The following is a 17634-nucleotide window of genomic DNA, read 5'->3' as shown; positions in this document are numbered from 1 at the left end:
AATTAAATGTGTCAGACATCAAACTGATCTTTTGATTTTACAGTTTTCTGAAGCATAGGTAACACAAAACCACCAGCAACAAGCCCCCATGGGGGTGTGGTATTTCATGTGAGCTGCTAGACGCTATGATGTTACCTTCTCACTTACCTTTGCTCACCCTTCACAAGTCTCTCACTTCATATTTCATGCATCCTTTAACATATTTAGTGCCAGAAGATACTTCGTATTTCCTTTTCCCAGTTAAGACAAACACTTTCAATCTGAGATTAGTCTTGGAAAACAAGGGCAGCAAAGATTAATAAATAGAACACAATCAAGAGCAGTGAGGTCAGTCGTTAACAGCCTCAGCAAAGTCCATCTGAAGACAAGCCTGCTGCTGCTTTCCTTTCCTTCCCTGGCTTCAGAGCTGGAATGCAAAGTACGTCGAACTGAAGAGGGTTACGTCTGCAGTAACAACAGCTAGATCTTTAGTTTAGTGGTACCTAGCATGACTGGAGGGCCTTTGGACTTACTCCAAGCGGGAGTGCAACAACACCTTAACCCAGAGAGTTACAGTCCCCTTCATCCCCGGCAAGCACCCTTGTTCACTGCAGCTTCTCATTTAATAGACCCTAGACTAAAACCTTCTGTCTACAACCTCTCGTGAGGTTATGGAGATTTACACTGAACAAGAAAAGAAAAACGACAGAACCGAAAACCACCCCTAGCAACCACAGATAGATTATCCCAGCCTGACAGAAAATAAATGGCATCTGACACAGGGGATGGGATTGTCTAGACTTCGCATTTGGAAAGGAGCATTTTAAACGTCAGGAAACAAAGATCTGGTAAACAGAACCCAAGGGTATTCGTAAGAGTAGAACATTCTTCTTATTTCCCCTTTTCCTTGTCATATACAATACTAAGGTAAGGGAGCCTTGTCCTTTATGCTACATAATAAAACATCCTTCTTGAGTATGCACAACCTTGTGCTTCTTGTGTGGTAAACATTACAATGGAGACGTCCCTCCCAATATCTCTGAAGTGCAAGTTCTCTCCAGTACTGGCAAGTAACAATCATAACAATCGCTGTTATGCTTTGCATTGCATTACAGGTTGGTTTTTTTTAGTTTTTGAAGGTCTTATCTGCACCATGTATCTGGGCCAGTTCCAGCTGATGCAACTGATGTGGATCATGAGTTCATATATAAAAATTTCAGTTTTGCTCATAGGTGTCTCTCAGATGGACAATACATACAGGGAAAACAAGGATGGATGAAGATACATTTGACCAGCTCCTAGTACTGGATTCAATGGTTAAGAAGTAAGATAGGCTGTGAATTGATTTAGAAGATGTGAGCATATAAAAGCTTGGAATGCTTGATGAGGTTTTTTTTATTTTTTAATCAACGTAGGTGGAAGTAAACATTTATTAACATTTGGTCAAGTGTAGTGTAACTTGCATTTGTATTTTCATTGTTATTAATGGAGGTATGTAGAGATATACAGAAACCTTGAGACAGTTGTTTTTCTATTGCATACAGACTAGCAGTCCATTGGAAACAGAGGATGAAAGCATGAAGGTTAGATCTTAGAGGGCGGCAGTTCTTCATGCACAGCTTTTGTTAATCTTGATTTTTTTTGTTTGCTTGTTTTGTTTTCAAAAATAAAAACATGGGAAACCAAGATCAAATGATGGTGGACAGGAAAGGTGACATCATCAGCCAGATAAACACCAGAAGTGCCTGAACCCTCTCATTCAAGTCCAAAGGTGCTAGTTTCTTCAACAGCTGTCAGCAGCTTTTCATACAGCATAGAATACGAGGGGTAAGGTGGAAGATCCAAACGGTTGAAACATGTGTGTGCCCTGCAAAAGGAAAATATGTTACAGGTTAAGTTTAATCTAAATAACTTGAGAAAATAAGAACTGAGAAAACAAGTTCCTACTGAGACTCAAGACATTCAAGTTCACTCAAGAGATATAAAAAGAAATTCTGTCAAATTCTGCCAAAACCTGAGGTACTGAAACGTATGTGTACACACACTTGAATATTTCAAACAGAAGACACAAGCTAGAGTATCAACATCATGTCATTTTCTGCTACACCTGCATTAGATGTTGCAGGGATCTTGATAGAGAAAAACACCGGAGGTCACTGAGGAGCTGGGCTCTAGGCCCTGACAGAGAGAAAACGCCACTACTATAAGTTTGGTTGCTTTGAGTTTTTTTCAAAAAAAATGCAACTCGGCTGTATATCCAACATGAGCAGCTAGTAAGTTTTGCACCAGTGGACAAGCAGAATGGGATGAACTATAGTGACAGAATGGGCTCAGCCTGTGTTTATAGTGAGGCAGGGCTGACTGGAAAAAGACCATTCAGTGATGTGCTTCAGTGAAGAAGGAAGGTTGCTGAAAATGTTCCTCTAAGTCAGCTGTTAGCCATCTGCTGCAAGTCTGGCCTTTCAATGTTATTTATTTGTAGTCGCCAAAGCAATAGCAAAACATTTTGTGCAGAGCAAGCTGCCAACTTGATGACCCTGTCTTCCCCCAGTTCTACCATTGTATTTACCCCTAGTTGGCAGCACCTTCAAAAGAAGCTGTGGAACAGGTTCCACGCATGCCTCCACCTTGTTGCAGCTTTTCTAGCAGCAGCAATTAGACCCAGATGCAGACTGCACTTCTGTGTGAGGCACTATACAAATGTGGAGGACAGAAACAGTCCCTACCCCAACAAGTCACGCATTTCAACCGACTGGAAAACCGTAAAGCTCATTGAACAAACAGGGGGCACACATTTTCATTAAAATGGTTTCTTTTTTTTCCAGTCAGCTTGGCGTTTTACATGATGCTAGGAATATTTCTGTTTCCTCTTGCTTCCTTGATAAATGTGAATTGACAAAACCCTGCAGAAGGAAATGTAGCCTCACTGGCTAACAATGTCTAAGCTTCTGGCCCCTCGTATTTTTAGAAGTTGTGAAGTTGTTTTACTTTTAGCTTTTCTGCCTCATACTTCAATGTTATTTCTTCAAAACTGAAGCTGAAGAGCTGTCTTGGAGAAGCTGTTTTGAAACGGTGGTAGTCATCTCTTAGGCCACCCACGAAGTGAGAAAAGCATGACAGTGGGGGATGGGCTGGCCTGAGACTTGTAGATTCACAGGGAGAGTTTTATCAAGCACCAATGGTGAATCGCTAAAAGCAATCGGGCAACTGAAATAGCCAGAGGCTCGTAATCTTCCCTGCATCACAGATTTTCAATTAGGAGAGCTTTTACCATCCTTTTTCCCCTTCTGAATGAAGATTTGTTAGCTGGACACTGTCAGAGAGAGTGTTCAATAAACAGAATTTGCGGAAATGAGCTGGGAACACTCAAGTTAGTGAAAAAGGAACATTAATAAAGTCACTATTTAATACATCTCTTGAAATTAAACATGGCAGCTCATGTGTACTATCTCTGAGTAGCCCTGCACTGTTTATTGTTTATCTCGGCGATCTTTGGCAGTGTAAGTTGTTTCTACAACCCATTGCCAATATATATATAATAACTGGGAGTTAATTAACAGAAGGGTTCTTATTCCACTCAGAACATGTCTATTGTAGGCGAGACAGCACCACTCAGAGACAGCCAGTCTTGAGGAGCTCAGTTGCCTGGCTCCAAAACTGGAAGCAGCACAATCATTGTGGCTCAGGTGTGGATTCTGCTAACACAACTTTGCTGAAGCTAAAGTAATATCTCTGTATGGTACTTAACTATGGGACACTTAACTGTGTGAGACCATCACATCTCGGACATTCATGCAACCTATTGTGCGGTGCAGATATATCCACAGCCGCTGGCTCTGGTGTTTACTTTCTTGCAGACATTCATCTTGACTGATCATTAGCCAACTCACTTCATACTGGCTATGAAACAACCTTGCGATGCTGTTGACTTTTAGTCATCCTTGACCTACTCAAACTCAGAGAAAAGACCAATTCCTTTTCCTGTTATGAGGTTTACAGAAGTGGGCTCTTCTATAGGTCTCGAGGGTTTTATTCTAGCGAGAAACTATTACAAAGAAAGTAAAAGTTCACATATCTAGAAACACCGAAGCTTTTTGCCAAGCAACACCCTCACGTCCTCCAGTTCAACAACTTTATAGAAAAAAATCCTTTCACTCCAAAAAACATCATCAAATAAAAAATGAAAGCTAATTTACAGGAGTACTATGCAGGTTAGGTTTACACTTCTACCTATTTAAGGTACAAAATGCAATATATTGCTAAGGGCACAATGTGAGTTCAAATTCTGGTCTGTGAAACTGATGCGGATCTACTGCCACTCCAATGATGCCAGTGAAGCTCACTCAATCTTACAACAAGATAATTACGTGCAAAATTGTCTGGTACAGATTCAGCAATGGGCCTAATTGGTTCTTTGCTGCAAAGGTCACACACACGGTGCCTACTTGGGTAACTGAACATCACATTCTTCCTCACCTGAAATAAGAGAGAGGGTTGATTGGGACTCCTGAGTCAGTGTTCCCTCTCTCCTCAGTACTGCTCTGCATAGAGCCTTTGCCTCTTGCAACTGAAAGCTGAAACCTGTATTTTCCAAACCAGACTAAAGACAAACATGCTGTGTGACACTGCAGTGCACAGGGCAGTTAAGAGGCGAGGGTATTTTCCATAATGTCCATGGTTGCCTAACTCTGTGCCTTGCCCTCCGAAGGGGGTAAATTCCTCCTGAATGGTGTTGACCTCCTCCTCCTGATTCCAGTGAGAGTGGCCACAGTAAGCATAATCCAGGGGACACTTGCTGTATATACTGGGATGAAAACATTACACCAGCCGTGCAAGAAACCGTCATAGCAATGAGAAAAGTCTGTCTTGCCTTGACTAAGCCTCCTACCACATAAGTCTGCTGACATTCGAGAGGGTGTTCAGGGAGTGAGAGGTCTGGAATAAGAATTAGATTGCAAAGAGCTTTTATGGAAGGGATTCTGGCTTCTCTAGAAGAAAATGCAAGATAAAGTCATGTAAACCAACTCTGACCCTCACGTGCCCTCATTCTCCAGTAAGTAAAGCAGAAAATGGACCACTTAAAATTTCATTCTTCCTGGCAGTATGTCTTTATTGCTCAGAGTAGTTTTGGTGAGTCTGAACCTTTAATCTTGCTCACTGTTCACAGTGCTGTGCTATTTATTTTCTTTTAAGAATTCTCTCTAAATGTCATGAGTATAAACTTCTAAGATCTTTGCACTCTTCTTTGCTTTATCCCTTCCTTTAATCCCCATAACGATGAGAGTCCAAAAGCAGTAAGTGTGCACAGAACCCCCTCCCATCTTATTCATAGCTTGAACCTATCAACTGAAATAAGACTTGCATTCTGACATAACCATGCCTGTCAGGCAGAAACTGGGCACTTCTCCTTTTCACTTTGCTTTCTTTAGATGAACCCACAAACCCCTCTTTGATCAGCCTCAGGACCCACAGGTATCAACGGTTATTCCTTCTGTCTGTAAGAAGGAATGCTTATATGCTGTCTGGGAACCACTGCTTAATAGAGGAATGTAGATTTGTAGATGGTATTTCTGTTGTACGTGAGAAAAAAGGAAAAAGAGGGATAGGGGAATAAGGAATAATAAAAGACAGCAAAGCACACACACTCAGTCCGCTGGGAAAGAAGGAAAAGAGAAGAAAAAAGTTCTTTGTAGTCACACACAATCTTTTTTTAATTGCTATGTGGGATACTGGGGTGATTAAATACTTGATCATCTAATAGAGAGGGATAGAATTATCTTACAGAAGATCAGATACTCCCTAGCACTGGTAATCTTTACCATACGTAACCTGCAGACAGTATGGCAGTAATCACTAATATTACTCTGCTGAATGAAAATCTCTTTTGATGAAAGAGTAGTTGCAGGTCAGCACTGTTGGAGAAAGTGACCTCATTGCTTCAAGTGTGATTATTTGAATCGCTGGGATATATGCTGAGATCCTCACTTAACTGACACTCAAACAGAAATAACCTCAGAGCTGACAGAGGAGTTTTGGCCAGGTGAGGAGCACAACCAGAAGACAGTGGCATTTGTAGGCTCTGCACCGTTTTGCCAGCTGAGGATTTAAGAAGAGGGAACTGGTGCCTCCTACAGCTATAGTAGAAAACACTGCTAGTTCTTCGCACAGTTTGCTTTGGGGCCAGGAGTTCTGCTCCCACAATACCAGATGAAGCTGCGTTATTCCAGCTAGAAAGCCAGTGTCTGTTCATTAATGTTTGGTGGGGAACAAACAGTAAGTTCTTGTGGAACTACTGCTAAAACTGGTTCCGTGTTAAATATCTGCATGACCCAGGAAAGGTGAAGAGAGGCTCCTATTTCAGAAGAGGCTACAGCTGGAAGAATTCTCCATCCATCCCTACCCAGGCAACCGTCACAAGAAGTAAAATACATAAGTCCTTTATGTTGGGACAGTCCTTGCACATTACATAGGGAGAGTAAAACTCAACCTTGATGAACAAGTGGTTTCACCTGTTATTTCATATAACAAGCTACATCAGTTTGAAAGAAACCATACTGCAGATTTACACTGACAGATCTGCAAATCTCGCACATCTCTCTGAAACCTGCTTTAGGGTCATCATCTAGAGATCTGGGATTAGAGCAGCATTGCTGAGCTGTACAGTACTTTGACTTTCTAAAGTGTGTGGTCGGAAAGTAAATATAGATGGGAATAATGTGTCTGGTATGCACGCACGCTCCAGAAATAAACCACTGGTGTAATCTAACTCGTACTTGTCTTGGATGAACATATTACACCACCATTACCTTGTTGATGTAGAGGAATGAGTACTGATGAACAAGTCCACCAATTTACAATGAAGTTACTGTATTTTCAACCCTCCTGAAAAAGTCTTGCTTATCCTCAGTGCTTTCAAGAAGCACTCTAGGTGTTACATATTAGTGTTTATTCTTCTAAAAGTGTTACATTTTAGAAATTTGCACCAAGCCTTTTTTTCTGGGAGTGCCACACTGTTGTTGCAGGTGCCAAAGCATGTCTGGTTTAGGTATTATCACATCTCTGCTCACTATAAGCAAATGGCAGTGGCAGGGTCAATTGCCAGAGCGTAAGGAGAAGACGTAAGGGAGCGTTGCCTAACTTCTCCAGCCACCTGGAGCAGGAGCGAGAGAATACAGAGAGTCCTGGACTCTCCCGATAGAGCTAAAAGTTACCTTGATACTTTGTAAAGCAGCTGAAAACCCGAAGGCCAGACTAACCTATGCCCAGCGACCCACCATCTACCTGGACGTCAGGAAAGCCAAATGCATTAGCGTTATGCAAGCTTCCCTAACACCTCCTACAGCATTGGGCCAGGGCCTAAGAACTAAGCCCAGCAATTAAGAGATGCAATCCATACCTAAGCACATAAACGACTAAATCCTACGATTGCTAAGACACAAGAAAGCTGGTTTTTTCCCCAGGACTTTGAAAATGTGGCGCAAGCGTAACTCTCACTGTGAAATTGTAGGAATTGTTAGAGGGAGATGGGAATTTGTTGTTGTGGTTTCTTTTAAACAGCTAAAGTTAGTTACACTCATATTATAGCACAGGGGCCAAAAGGCCTACAGGATATGACATACAACTTTTTTTTAGCCTCTAAGTCTAAGTAAATATGTAAGTAAATCTAAATAAACACGAGCAATCTATAATCAGGCATTTTAAAAAAGTTTGAAATAACATTTATTTAGTTGCTTAACTAGGGATCTAGGGAGCCTCCAGGTTTAGCCTGTGTGTTTTATGCCTTTCTTGACACTGTGTATACTTGGCAGCACTCCATAATTTTATAAAAATGCAGGTAATAATTTACGGTGATTAAGCTGTGTTTATTCCCCATGAGCAAGTGTTGTTTCTTTTTCCCCTGGCTAAAATGAATGCAGAGCTCTAAGACTTCTAAAAGGTGCTAACAACTTTCACCTGGAAAGGAGGCCTCTTTCAGGGAGAGAAACAAGTCCGATGATCAGCAGACAAACATGAAGTTGTTAATGTGAGTATCTTGGGGCTAACTGAATCTAGGTCATAAGTAATGCCTAGGTTCACAAAGAAAGTTAAGCAGAGCAGAAAGAGGCCAATTATCTTTTCAGAACCTGATGGGTCAGTCTACCGTCCTCCCTTCTTGCCCCTTTCCGTCCCAGGAAGAGTGCAAAGAGAGCTCTGCAGACGTGCTGCACAAGTGTGTGACTTCCAGTTGCTGCCTGTCTCCGGGCAGGAATGCCCTTGGGAACCTCTGAAACCCTCGCAGAGAACCAGACTATGTGCATGCTGCAAAAGGAGGATCTGCACTACGCATAGCAAACTAGCACTCAGGCTTTCTTTCCACATTGCTGGCTTAAGCTCAGGGGGCATGAGTCATTTCACTGACTTTACATGTTTTCATCTGTTTTTAAATCTCAGTGCCTACGTCCCACTTTCATGTAGGCGCTAGTTCTCCATACTCTGTCTCTGTAGAGTCTCTGTGGTCAGTGGCCATAAATCAGAACGTACCAAGTGTGACTCAACAGAGCTATTTTAAAAGTCTGTGTCCAGGTGAGATGAATTGTGCCTTAAAAACACTTACTTCCCTTTTCCTGACTTCACAGGGAGTAAACAAGATGTCAGTTCTGCCCATCTGCTGATACAGTGCCCTGGTCCAGCTCCTGCATCTCCCCACTACATAAGCATGGGCTTAAGCAGGCTTGGACCAAGAAGGCGTCCATACTTGGACTTTCCTTCTCCAGAGGACTCTGGAGGTCTGCTCAAGTCTGTGTCTTATAGTATGCTTCTGGGCAAAGAACATGGATGGCACGTAACTAGAACACCGGACAAGTCTGTGAGAAGAGGTTTTTGCTCTGTGCCATGAAAGTAGCTTCCTTTGGACTGCAGCTGAAAGCAAATGGCAAGAGCAGGAAGCAAGCATCCTTTGGAGGGCAAATGCTACATAAAAGGGCCAAGCAGCCAAAGTATCTCAAAGGTAGTGAGATGTGGCCCCTTGCAAAATGCTCTGTAATCTCGATGAGGCAGAGCCTCATGGAACTGTAAGGACGTTTGAGAAAAGGTGACTTCCTTCAGAGAGGAAGGATGAGCACTGGTCATGGATGAAGTGCCGGAGCAGAACTCAAAGCTGGACGTATTGGTGGCTGTGCCGTGGCTCTCTTGCGTGGACTTAGGCAAGCCAGGCCACCCCTGTGTGCTCGAGTCCCTTTGTTCTGAAAGGGAAGATGACCCCTATGCTGGGAAGCACTGTGAAGTCTGATGACTCTGTATGACATCATGGCTCATTTGCTCCTAGCTGGCCAACCAAACTAGATGTAACAAACTGGGTATTATCACCACATAGTCTGAAGTCCCTTCAGTTAACTTCTTCAAGATGAAAAAGTGGAACCATCAGAGCAAATGCAGGGATTACACTCAGGTCTCCGGCCAAAACTCAGAGACAGATTCTGGCTTTCATAGCTCTGTAAACTTGTAAGCATTTTTACTAGTATTTTGCAAGTAAAGGGAACAGAATCAGCTGACAGGCTCCTGCTGGTCTGGATCTGTTCCAGAATTAAAATAAGAGAATTAGGTTTGGACCTATGGAAATCTTTATCTTAAACATTTCCCAGAATTCCAAGTAGTGTAAATTGAGCTGGCAAATCAAAAAGGCAGCAAGAGAAAACACTTTTCTCTGAATGTAATTTCAGAAAACCCACAACTGTTTTAAACCCACAAGCCACTTTGCTGTTTTAAGATGTCCTTACTGTATTTATTATCTTTCACTGGCAGAGAGATGCAACAAAGTACCAAGCTCACCCTTCTCACAGCACTTCTGGTTTTGTGTCCTAGCTGGGACATACCTTGGGAGGGAGGTTATTTTCCCCCATTTCTCTATACAGAAGCGCCGTAGCCCATTGCTCCCTCGGAGAGCTGCAAAGCCCTCATAGGGTACGCTTGATGTTCCAGTGACAAATTGCAACAACCGGAGCCTCTGCTCATTGTTAAATCTCTCCACTGCTGCCCAGAACCACCGTATTACTATGTGTCCATCATGGTAACCTAAACCAAGAAGCGAGAGAGAGAAATTAAAATCATCCCCTCTAAGCGGGAAGTGTAACACCATGTATATTCCCACTAGCACGGGGCAGTAGATCTCCTACTGAAAACATCCTGACTTAACAATGTCTTGTTCTTGATGATCAGTAGGTCCCAGCCCCCATCTTGTCCCAGCTGTGAATACTATAATATTGCTAACTTATTTGAAACCCTAAAACTCAAATATATATTTGAGGTACATTGGCCTCTCACAAATCCCTTGGCAAGAACTGGGGTTATGTGCATGAGATCTAAAAGGCCAATTGAGATATGCCACACAGTGTGAGTCTTAACGACTTAACAATTTCTGGTTCCCAAATAAATTCTCTTTTGGATTGCAATAGTGTTCAACATATGGAGAGGAGTTTGCTCCCTGGCAAACTTCCCACCCAAGAGGCTCTGTGCTTGGTTTGTGTTAGTGAAAACCAGCATAAACCTGGGCTGAATCTGTTTCAATAGCTAAACAGAAAAAAGTAGTAGGAGAATAACTTTGGGGACCAGCTGTGCTTGTGGTAAGCTGTGTATTTCAAGGTAACACGAAAGCTGGGCAGTACGCAGCAAAAACTTAAACATTGCGTTTCAGGGCAGGAGATGTCAACCTCAGGGACTTTCCTTTTGTAGTGCAGAACTTGTGGATTTCACATTTATCCATCATCCAAGACAGCCTGGATAAATCATGTTGCTCAGTGTTTAAAGCAAAACCAGGCCAGGCAGTAGACAAGGGATAAAATCCGACCTGACATGGTTTAGGCTGAGGAGACAGTTAAGCAAGATCCGTATGTTGCTGAAGTGTAATGGGGAACCATGAAATTCACCTCTTGAATTCAGGTCCTCGCTGAAGCCAAGAGGACTTCATATACTACTTTCAGTGAGGCCAGGAGTTCATTCAGAGTCATCTAAGTAACTTTTAGATCTAATATCACAAATCCTTTTCAGTCCTTAATAGTCAGAAATCCTGTTAAGTCAGCGGGAACTGAGTGGGCAAAATCTGGATGGAAGTAGCAGAAGCAATTTCAGTATTATTACATCTGTTGATCCAAAACCGAGACCTTACTTATTCTATTTCATGAGTTATTCTTCCCAAAAACTTCCTGAACAGAACAGGGCATTTCCCTCAGGAAAGACAGACGGAAAAAATGGACAACATCTTGCATGTTTTAGACTGAAAACAGTCAGGATATTAGTAAGCATCAGCAGGCAGCTTACCTCCACGATATTCAGTGTTGTTACGCCAGTCATTGAGATCTATTTCTGCAGTGCCAGCTATAACCAGCTCCAGTTCTCTGGCATCAAAAACAGAGACAAGCCTGGAGTCCACAACCTGGAACAAAAACCCACTTGTAAGCACAGTTTCAGACTGGAAATAAAGCAGATGCAGCATCTCATAAACCTATGGCTCTGATGGCCAGCTCTTTATTCTGATGACGTTTGCATGCTGACAGTTAACTTCCACTCCTCTGCTGATAAACATGCGCTCTTCTTCAGACAGTCTGCTGTTTTGAGCTGCAAACAGTGATGACACATGAGATTTGACGAGAATGAAACAATACAAGTGACAGGACGTAATCTGTGCAGAACATTCGTCATTGTTACATTCATTCTGACAAGTGACTTTGATAGTCAAAGACTGGTACTGTACTATGGAGAATTTACTTTATATTTGTTTCACGTTGGAATTTGATTACAATTGTGTAGGAGTGCCCTCAGGTCTTCAGATGCTGAAGATGCAGCTGAGGTTCATTTCATTATGTGAAACCAAAAGCTTTAATGGCCTGAAGTATTCACAGGGAGAAAAAGCTAGTGAACCATATGCACACTTCGGTAAACTGTATGGAGTCACTTAGCCAACCCCTTTCTACAGCAAAGCGCTGACCAAGTCTATTCAGCTACAAAGCCACCCTCACTGGCTTCCACCCCCAGATACACTGGCTTCCACCAGTGTACGACTGGTTTCAGCCACCTGTTATCAATAGTATTCTGCACGTCCATTATCTGCTGCTTCATTTTCCAGGTTTCTTCCGGTTTTATTTCCCTCTGCAAGACAGCCCTGCACTTCTACCTATATTATACAGTTGCCAGGGCAAGATGCATGTTTGAGTACGATTAGTAAGGGGCAAGAATACGGGTTGGTCAGCAAAGCCACAGGTTTTCATCCAGTCTTTGGCAGTCCTTGTAGCGGCTCTCTCAGAAGGATGTGCTCGGATCCAGCTCTTCAGCAAAGATAAATGAGCAAAATCCAGGGACAACAACGAAACAGCATCCACGAACCAGCAAGGTAATAGCTGACTGTATCTCAGGACCAACTTTACCGAATGAGTACCTAAAGATACAGTGCATCACACCAGCTCCTTGCCAAAGCGTACAATTCTTCACAATCTTCTTCTGTATCACAGCAGGGTAAAACAAAATTTGCAAATGCCTCCTTCTCTTACTATGTGAATGGCAAGCAGTGTTTTCCTTAACTCTCGATCATTATGCTTTATCATATTCAGAATATACATGTCTTTCCTTTCTTCCTTAATGCTAGATACACCACATCCAAGGTCCCTGTCTCTATGGATCCAGGCACTCCAGTTCCTTGCCAATCTGTGTCTATTTAGCCATTTCCTAGGGTACCCACGAAGCATAGTTTAACCATGGGGTCCTCTCATTCAGATGAGGAACAGAAGGCTGTGGGAACATCATTTTGTTACTTACTTCGTAGAAACCACGGACGAGGGCCTCTGTTTGCTGAACCACTCCTCGTTCCACCCGCCACTTAACCATTCTCTCGATGTACTCTTTTTTGTTCTTTTCTGTCACTGCTGTATTTGCCCCTCCAGATTTCAACTCTCTCTCTGTCACCTGCAGAACGAAAATAAACAGTGGTGTAGCAATGTATGGATCACATTGTGCTTCAAATTTAAGTTGTACTTTGAAAAAAATGAATGAAAAATATAACAGCCATCTTTCTAGTTCTGGGCTCCGGGCCTCTTACCCATTTGCAGTAGATACAAAAAGGATAATGAGGAGCACCTCCTCAGTCCTAGTCTTATCCCCACATGAAGCTTTCAGTTACTCCCAACTGTGCCATCACAGATTAATCTGGAGAGCTTACCATCTGTAAGCCATGTACAATGTGCTGCTCTAGCCCCTCTTTTCATCCTTCTCCTCTCCCCGCAACAAGCTGCAGAGATGGTGACAACCACACCAGCTTGCTACTTGCTGTAGATTATCCAAGCAATGGTACAGGAAACAACAGGATGGAGAGGCAATGACAGTACTGGAATGGGCAGACTGTTCTGCCAACTGGAAGGGATGTCTACTTGTCTCTTAGGCAACGAGCGTTACCATTCCCCAGGTGCTAATGAAAGCATTTACTCAGAAATGCCAATAGTCAAAGTAATTCTCACAAAATGAATACTCCCAATACATGACCTAAACAAGAAGCATACAGCACCTTGCACAGATGACAAATACAGTCACTGTGGGATTCAGAGTTTTGTATCAGCCATCCAAACCTAAGAAGTGTTTGTATGTAAATAACATTCTTTTGTTTTTTAAACCAAGAGCTACAGCATTTCATCGTATTTTAATGGTTAATTCACTTGGCTTGGGTTACTAAGGCTTAAGACTGAGATGTGATTTAAGGAATCAGTCTAGATTCTACCCAGCAAGCACATACTCCTTCTCACATGTGACAGAAAACAATATTTATCTCGCAATTATTTTCACATTTAACCTAATGGATTTGAAAGGAAGAATGTTTTGCTCTCCTCTTCAATCTTCTGCTGCTATAGCAATGATGTCTAGCACAGATAGTAAATGAGCTGCATGAATACATATTCATTATTTGTATTATTTACATATTATTTATATTATTATCTATTTATTAGCCCAACAGAGAGCACACAGCATACGTAGTATTTAGGTCACTTTGCTAGAGGGATCTGTTGTAACCTTATGAATTATGGAAACACTGAATGAGTCATCTAACCTGTAGCTTTGTTGAGAAACAGCAAGAACAAGTAAGGTTGGATGTAATGAGTTAGGAATTCTTAGCTGGTTCAGGTTAAATTCCCAAATGTAAATCACTGCATCACCATTATACAAGCAATGGTGCATCATCCAGAGGATAAGACTCTGGCCCAGCTGCTGTGCTGTATTCTTCAAGACTGTGCGGCATTAAGACACATCTGTCAAAACCAAAGACTAAATGTTGCCTAGCTTTACACATGACTATTAGGTCCAGATGTTCTAAATCTCCTGCAAGACTTCTCACAAACACCTAGACATGCTGGTGATTTCTTCAACTTCTCATTATCCATGTAATTCCAAATATAATTACCTAGAATCAGAGGCAGTCAATCAGTAACAATGTGTCCCTATTTCTTCTGTTTGTTCATAGAGGCAACAACCACAGCTGTGAGCTAAAATGCAGAATCAGGTTTCAGAGTAGCAAGGAGACATTTCAGCCAACATAGCCCAATCCTTTTAGATGACTGGAGCAATTGCCAGGGCTCAGAGACAGACTGTGTCCACATATAGAGCTCAGATACAGGCCTGGAAGAACACCTTCTACTGGGTAAAAGCGTGAGAAAGTACTTAGGGTCACAAGCAACTGACACCTCTCTCTTGTCTTGTAAGTGACATTCTCATACTGGCATCTAGGCCCCACCAGTAAAAACATGTAATGCTTGGTTTGACATCATATCTCTGCTATTACAGTAGTGCTCCAGGCTCTAGTATGCAAGAAGGCTTGAAGTCCTCACCAGTAAACTCTAGTAAAAAGGGTACCAAGAAAGAGGATTTGGCCCGAAAGGCTTAAAAGCTAAATACACATCAGAGAGTAGACAAGAAAGAAAAAATGAAAGCAGTAGTGACTGGTCTGTAATAAAGTCATCATGGAAGCAGGACAAAAGGGCTGTAACTGATCTATAGCACACAGCTTCTCAAAGAGCCACTATTTCTTGTTTCCTTTACCCAGCCCTTGAAATCCAGCTTCTCAAATATTAGCAGAGCTCCCGCTGTGATCTACACTTGCACATGTATCCAGCAAAGCAATGCTTAGATGGCATTTAAGTGGTCAGATATTCTTGGCATGCAAGAATTTCCAACTGGGATCCATCTGTAAGCATAAGATGTGGCTGCAATTTCTTCGTTATTTTGCTGTCAGCACTTAGCAAATTTCAGAAGGGAGAAAAATCTCACTTTCACTTAGGGTTTTTGGATTCTGACAGTCATACTACACAGCAAGAACCATTTTTTCCCCCCATCACTAGATCTAGCAAGGTTAGTGTCTAGTACATATAAAGTAAAGTACTAGACAACATGGCATCAATATCTGGCTTTTGGTGTTCTTTTGCTTTCCTATCACGCTATCTACAACAGATTGTGATTTTTTTTTTTTCCTATTTTCTTTGGAGACATCTCTTATCTTCCACAACAGACTCTGGCATAGTTGTCTAGCTCTTTCCTTTGGGGAGAGCATAACAAGTAATTAGTGTGCCAAACGTTACCTTCAGATGCATCAGGGTGCTTCAGGTTGAGATTCTTATTCAACTTTGTAGTGTTCCAATGTAAATACAAACTTGTCTCATCTGTCTTTGTGAATATGTCTGTGTGTTTCTCTCTGTCTTTGTGTATTAGTCTTATATAGCCATACCTTCCAGGGAAATCACCGTACTGTCAACTGGATGTCGTGCAAGCTCTCAGCAAAAAGCCCACAACACCCCCCCCGGCTCCCACATTTAACTCTATGGAAAAACAGTTTTACGATTCCTACGGAGGCTTCTTACTTGAATTCTTCTGCCCCATCCTTCTCATTTCATCCACCCTTGAGTCTACTCATCCTTCAGGACCTTGTGCTGTAAGCAGACCAAATCCAGTTTTGAAAAGATCCCTTGAAGTCTTGCTTGCCTTCTGTTACTTTCAAGCTTAGAGCTGAGCAGCCCTTTTACACTCAGGGCCAGAATTCCTCCCTTCAGAAACTTGTCTAACTATCCCCTAGCTCTCAGAGCTAGCCTAGCTCCGTGCAAACTCCTCCTGTCAACTTTATTTACAAGGGGTGAGAGCCACTGTCTCTATATTCCACCTCCTCTCTCTGCTCCCTTTGACACCGTGTCTTTGCCCCCACATAAGTTAACTTCCATCCCTTGAACTTCTATGGTACTTGGTGAGCTTGGCTCCTCAGAAGACCTTGAAGGTCCTCAATCTTGGTCTGAATATTGCTTTGGGCTCCTTCAAGGCTTTGCAGAAATAGTTATAATCTAGCAAGGGTAACAACAGCAAAGAGCTCCTGGGCTTCAGTTCAAGGCAAAGAATCCCACAGGAGACACTTGTTGTGGTAGCCAGTCTGCATTGAAGCCGGGGTTGCACCCTATTTAAAGATACCGTTACCCAGATCAGCTAGGTTAAAGAGAATTGACTGACTGAGGCAGAGCTGAGTGGTAGAAAGTGTAATAAATGGATATATATACCAAGTTGTTAAGTAGGTGTGAGGTAAGTAAGAGGCACAGAATCTAACAGGGAGATATCAGACAAAATAATGGTGAGAGCTGCCAGGTCCTACACCACCTGCCCAATGTTTTTGTTTCCTCCTAAGCCCCTATCCTTTCAGTCACATCAGCTTTAAGTTACATTGCTCACATTCACCGCATGCCACATCTGCATCAGCTACACCCTGGAGAGAAGAACTGCACTCCACTCCCAGAGCATTCCTCATGCTCATCAGTGTGTGGCTCAATAGGCCTGTAGGGGGGCTGGTATTTTATATTATACACCCTAAGAATAAACATCTGCATTGAAACAGGTGGCTTGAAAGAAACAGAAGGCAGGAGAAGAAAATGTTACTGAAAAGCTGAAGGATCTGTTCTGACAGAAAGATGTTCATTATGCTCAACTTTGTCAGCTTCAAATTTGCTTTTCAGATGTTTTGCATAGCTGTGCTCACCTGTCCAAACACCTCCTCGTTCACTGTGAAGGTGAGATCCAGGATATCTGTGATGTTATTATCCTTCATCCACTGCAAGCTCTGATGGAACTCTTCATCCAGGTACTCTAAGTCACTTAAATCACACGGCCTGATTGCAAGGCAAGAAAAAAGACATAGCTGAATATATGACTGCCAGGACTATTGGCAGGATGACTTACTACTATGAATGTGAACAAATTTATGCCAAAGATCCGACATAAAGCTGGTGTTCATTTGATTTTGTTAACATCAAAGCCTGTTACGCTGACCCTCTTAAAACAGTTCTGCAACTGCCTGCTTCACATGGCTGGGCTCAGGGCCGAATCTGCCGGCTGCCTGCACTGTCTGCCGTCAGGAGGCACCCCCGGGGCTTGATTTGCTGTGAATCTTTGGGATGCCCTGCACCTCAGAGCACACACGTACCTTCAGTTTGGATGGGCTCCACCACACCGTGCCTGGCTGCTCCCATGTATCTGAGCACACAAGACTGACATAAGGCAGACCACGTAGCCTAAGTTTCAGCTAATAAGGAGCCAGCCTCGTTTGCTGAAAGGGCAGGTGGGTGTTATGAGCAGTCTGGTTTCACACCTTCTAAAGGGGCAATGAAGGCAGCACTC

The 17634-nt window shown here is 42.6% G+C and overlaps 1 protein-coding gene across 2 annotated transcripts in view; it reads right to left on the bottom strand.

The window, feature by feature from the left end:
* Window positions 1-1356: 1356 nt before the first annotated feature.
* The window catches only part of HECW1 (HECT, C2 and WW domain containing E3 ubiquitin protein ligase 1), a 258160-nt gene continuing 241882 nt past the window's right edge, over window positions 1357-17634 (bottom strand). For both annotated transcript variants that reach the window (XM_055709166.1, XM_055709165.1), the window contains 5 exons: window positions 16997-17126; window positions 12763-12909; window positions 11272-11386; window positions 9831-10029; window positions 1357-1846 (listed from right to left, as the gene is read on the bottom strand). In XM_055709166.1, coding sequence (XP_055565141.1) covers window positions 1735-1846; window positions 9831-10029; window positions 11272-11386; window positions 12763-12909; window positions 16997-17126 — 703 coding nt within the window. In that variant the 3' untranslated portion in view covers window positions 1357-1734. The remainder of the gene's footprint in view (window positions 1847-9830; window positions 10030-11271; window positions 11387-12762; window positions 12910-16996; window positions 17127-17634) is intronic.

This window comes from Falco cherrug, chromosome 4 (assembly GCF_023634085.1).
Source record: "Falco cherrug isolate bFalChe1 chromosome 4, bFalChe1.pri, whole genome shotgun sequence".
In the NCBI taxonomy this organism is placed as follows: domain Eukaryota; kingdom Metazoa; phylum Chordata; class Aves; order Falconiformes; family Falconidae; genus Falco; species Falco cherrug.
This window is presented reverse-complemented; position numbering and strand designations above follow the sequence as displayed.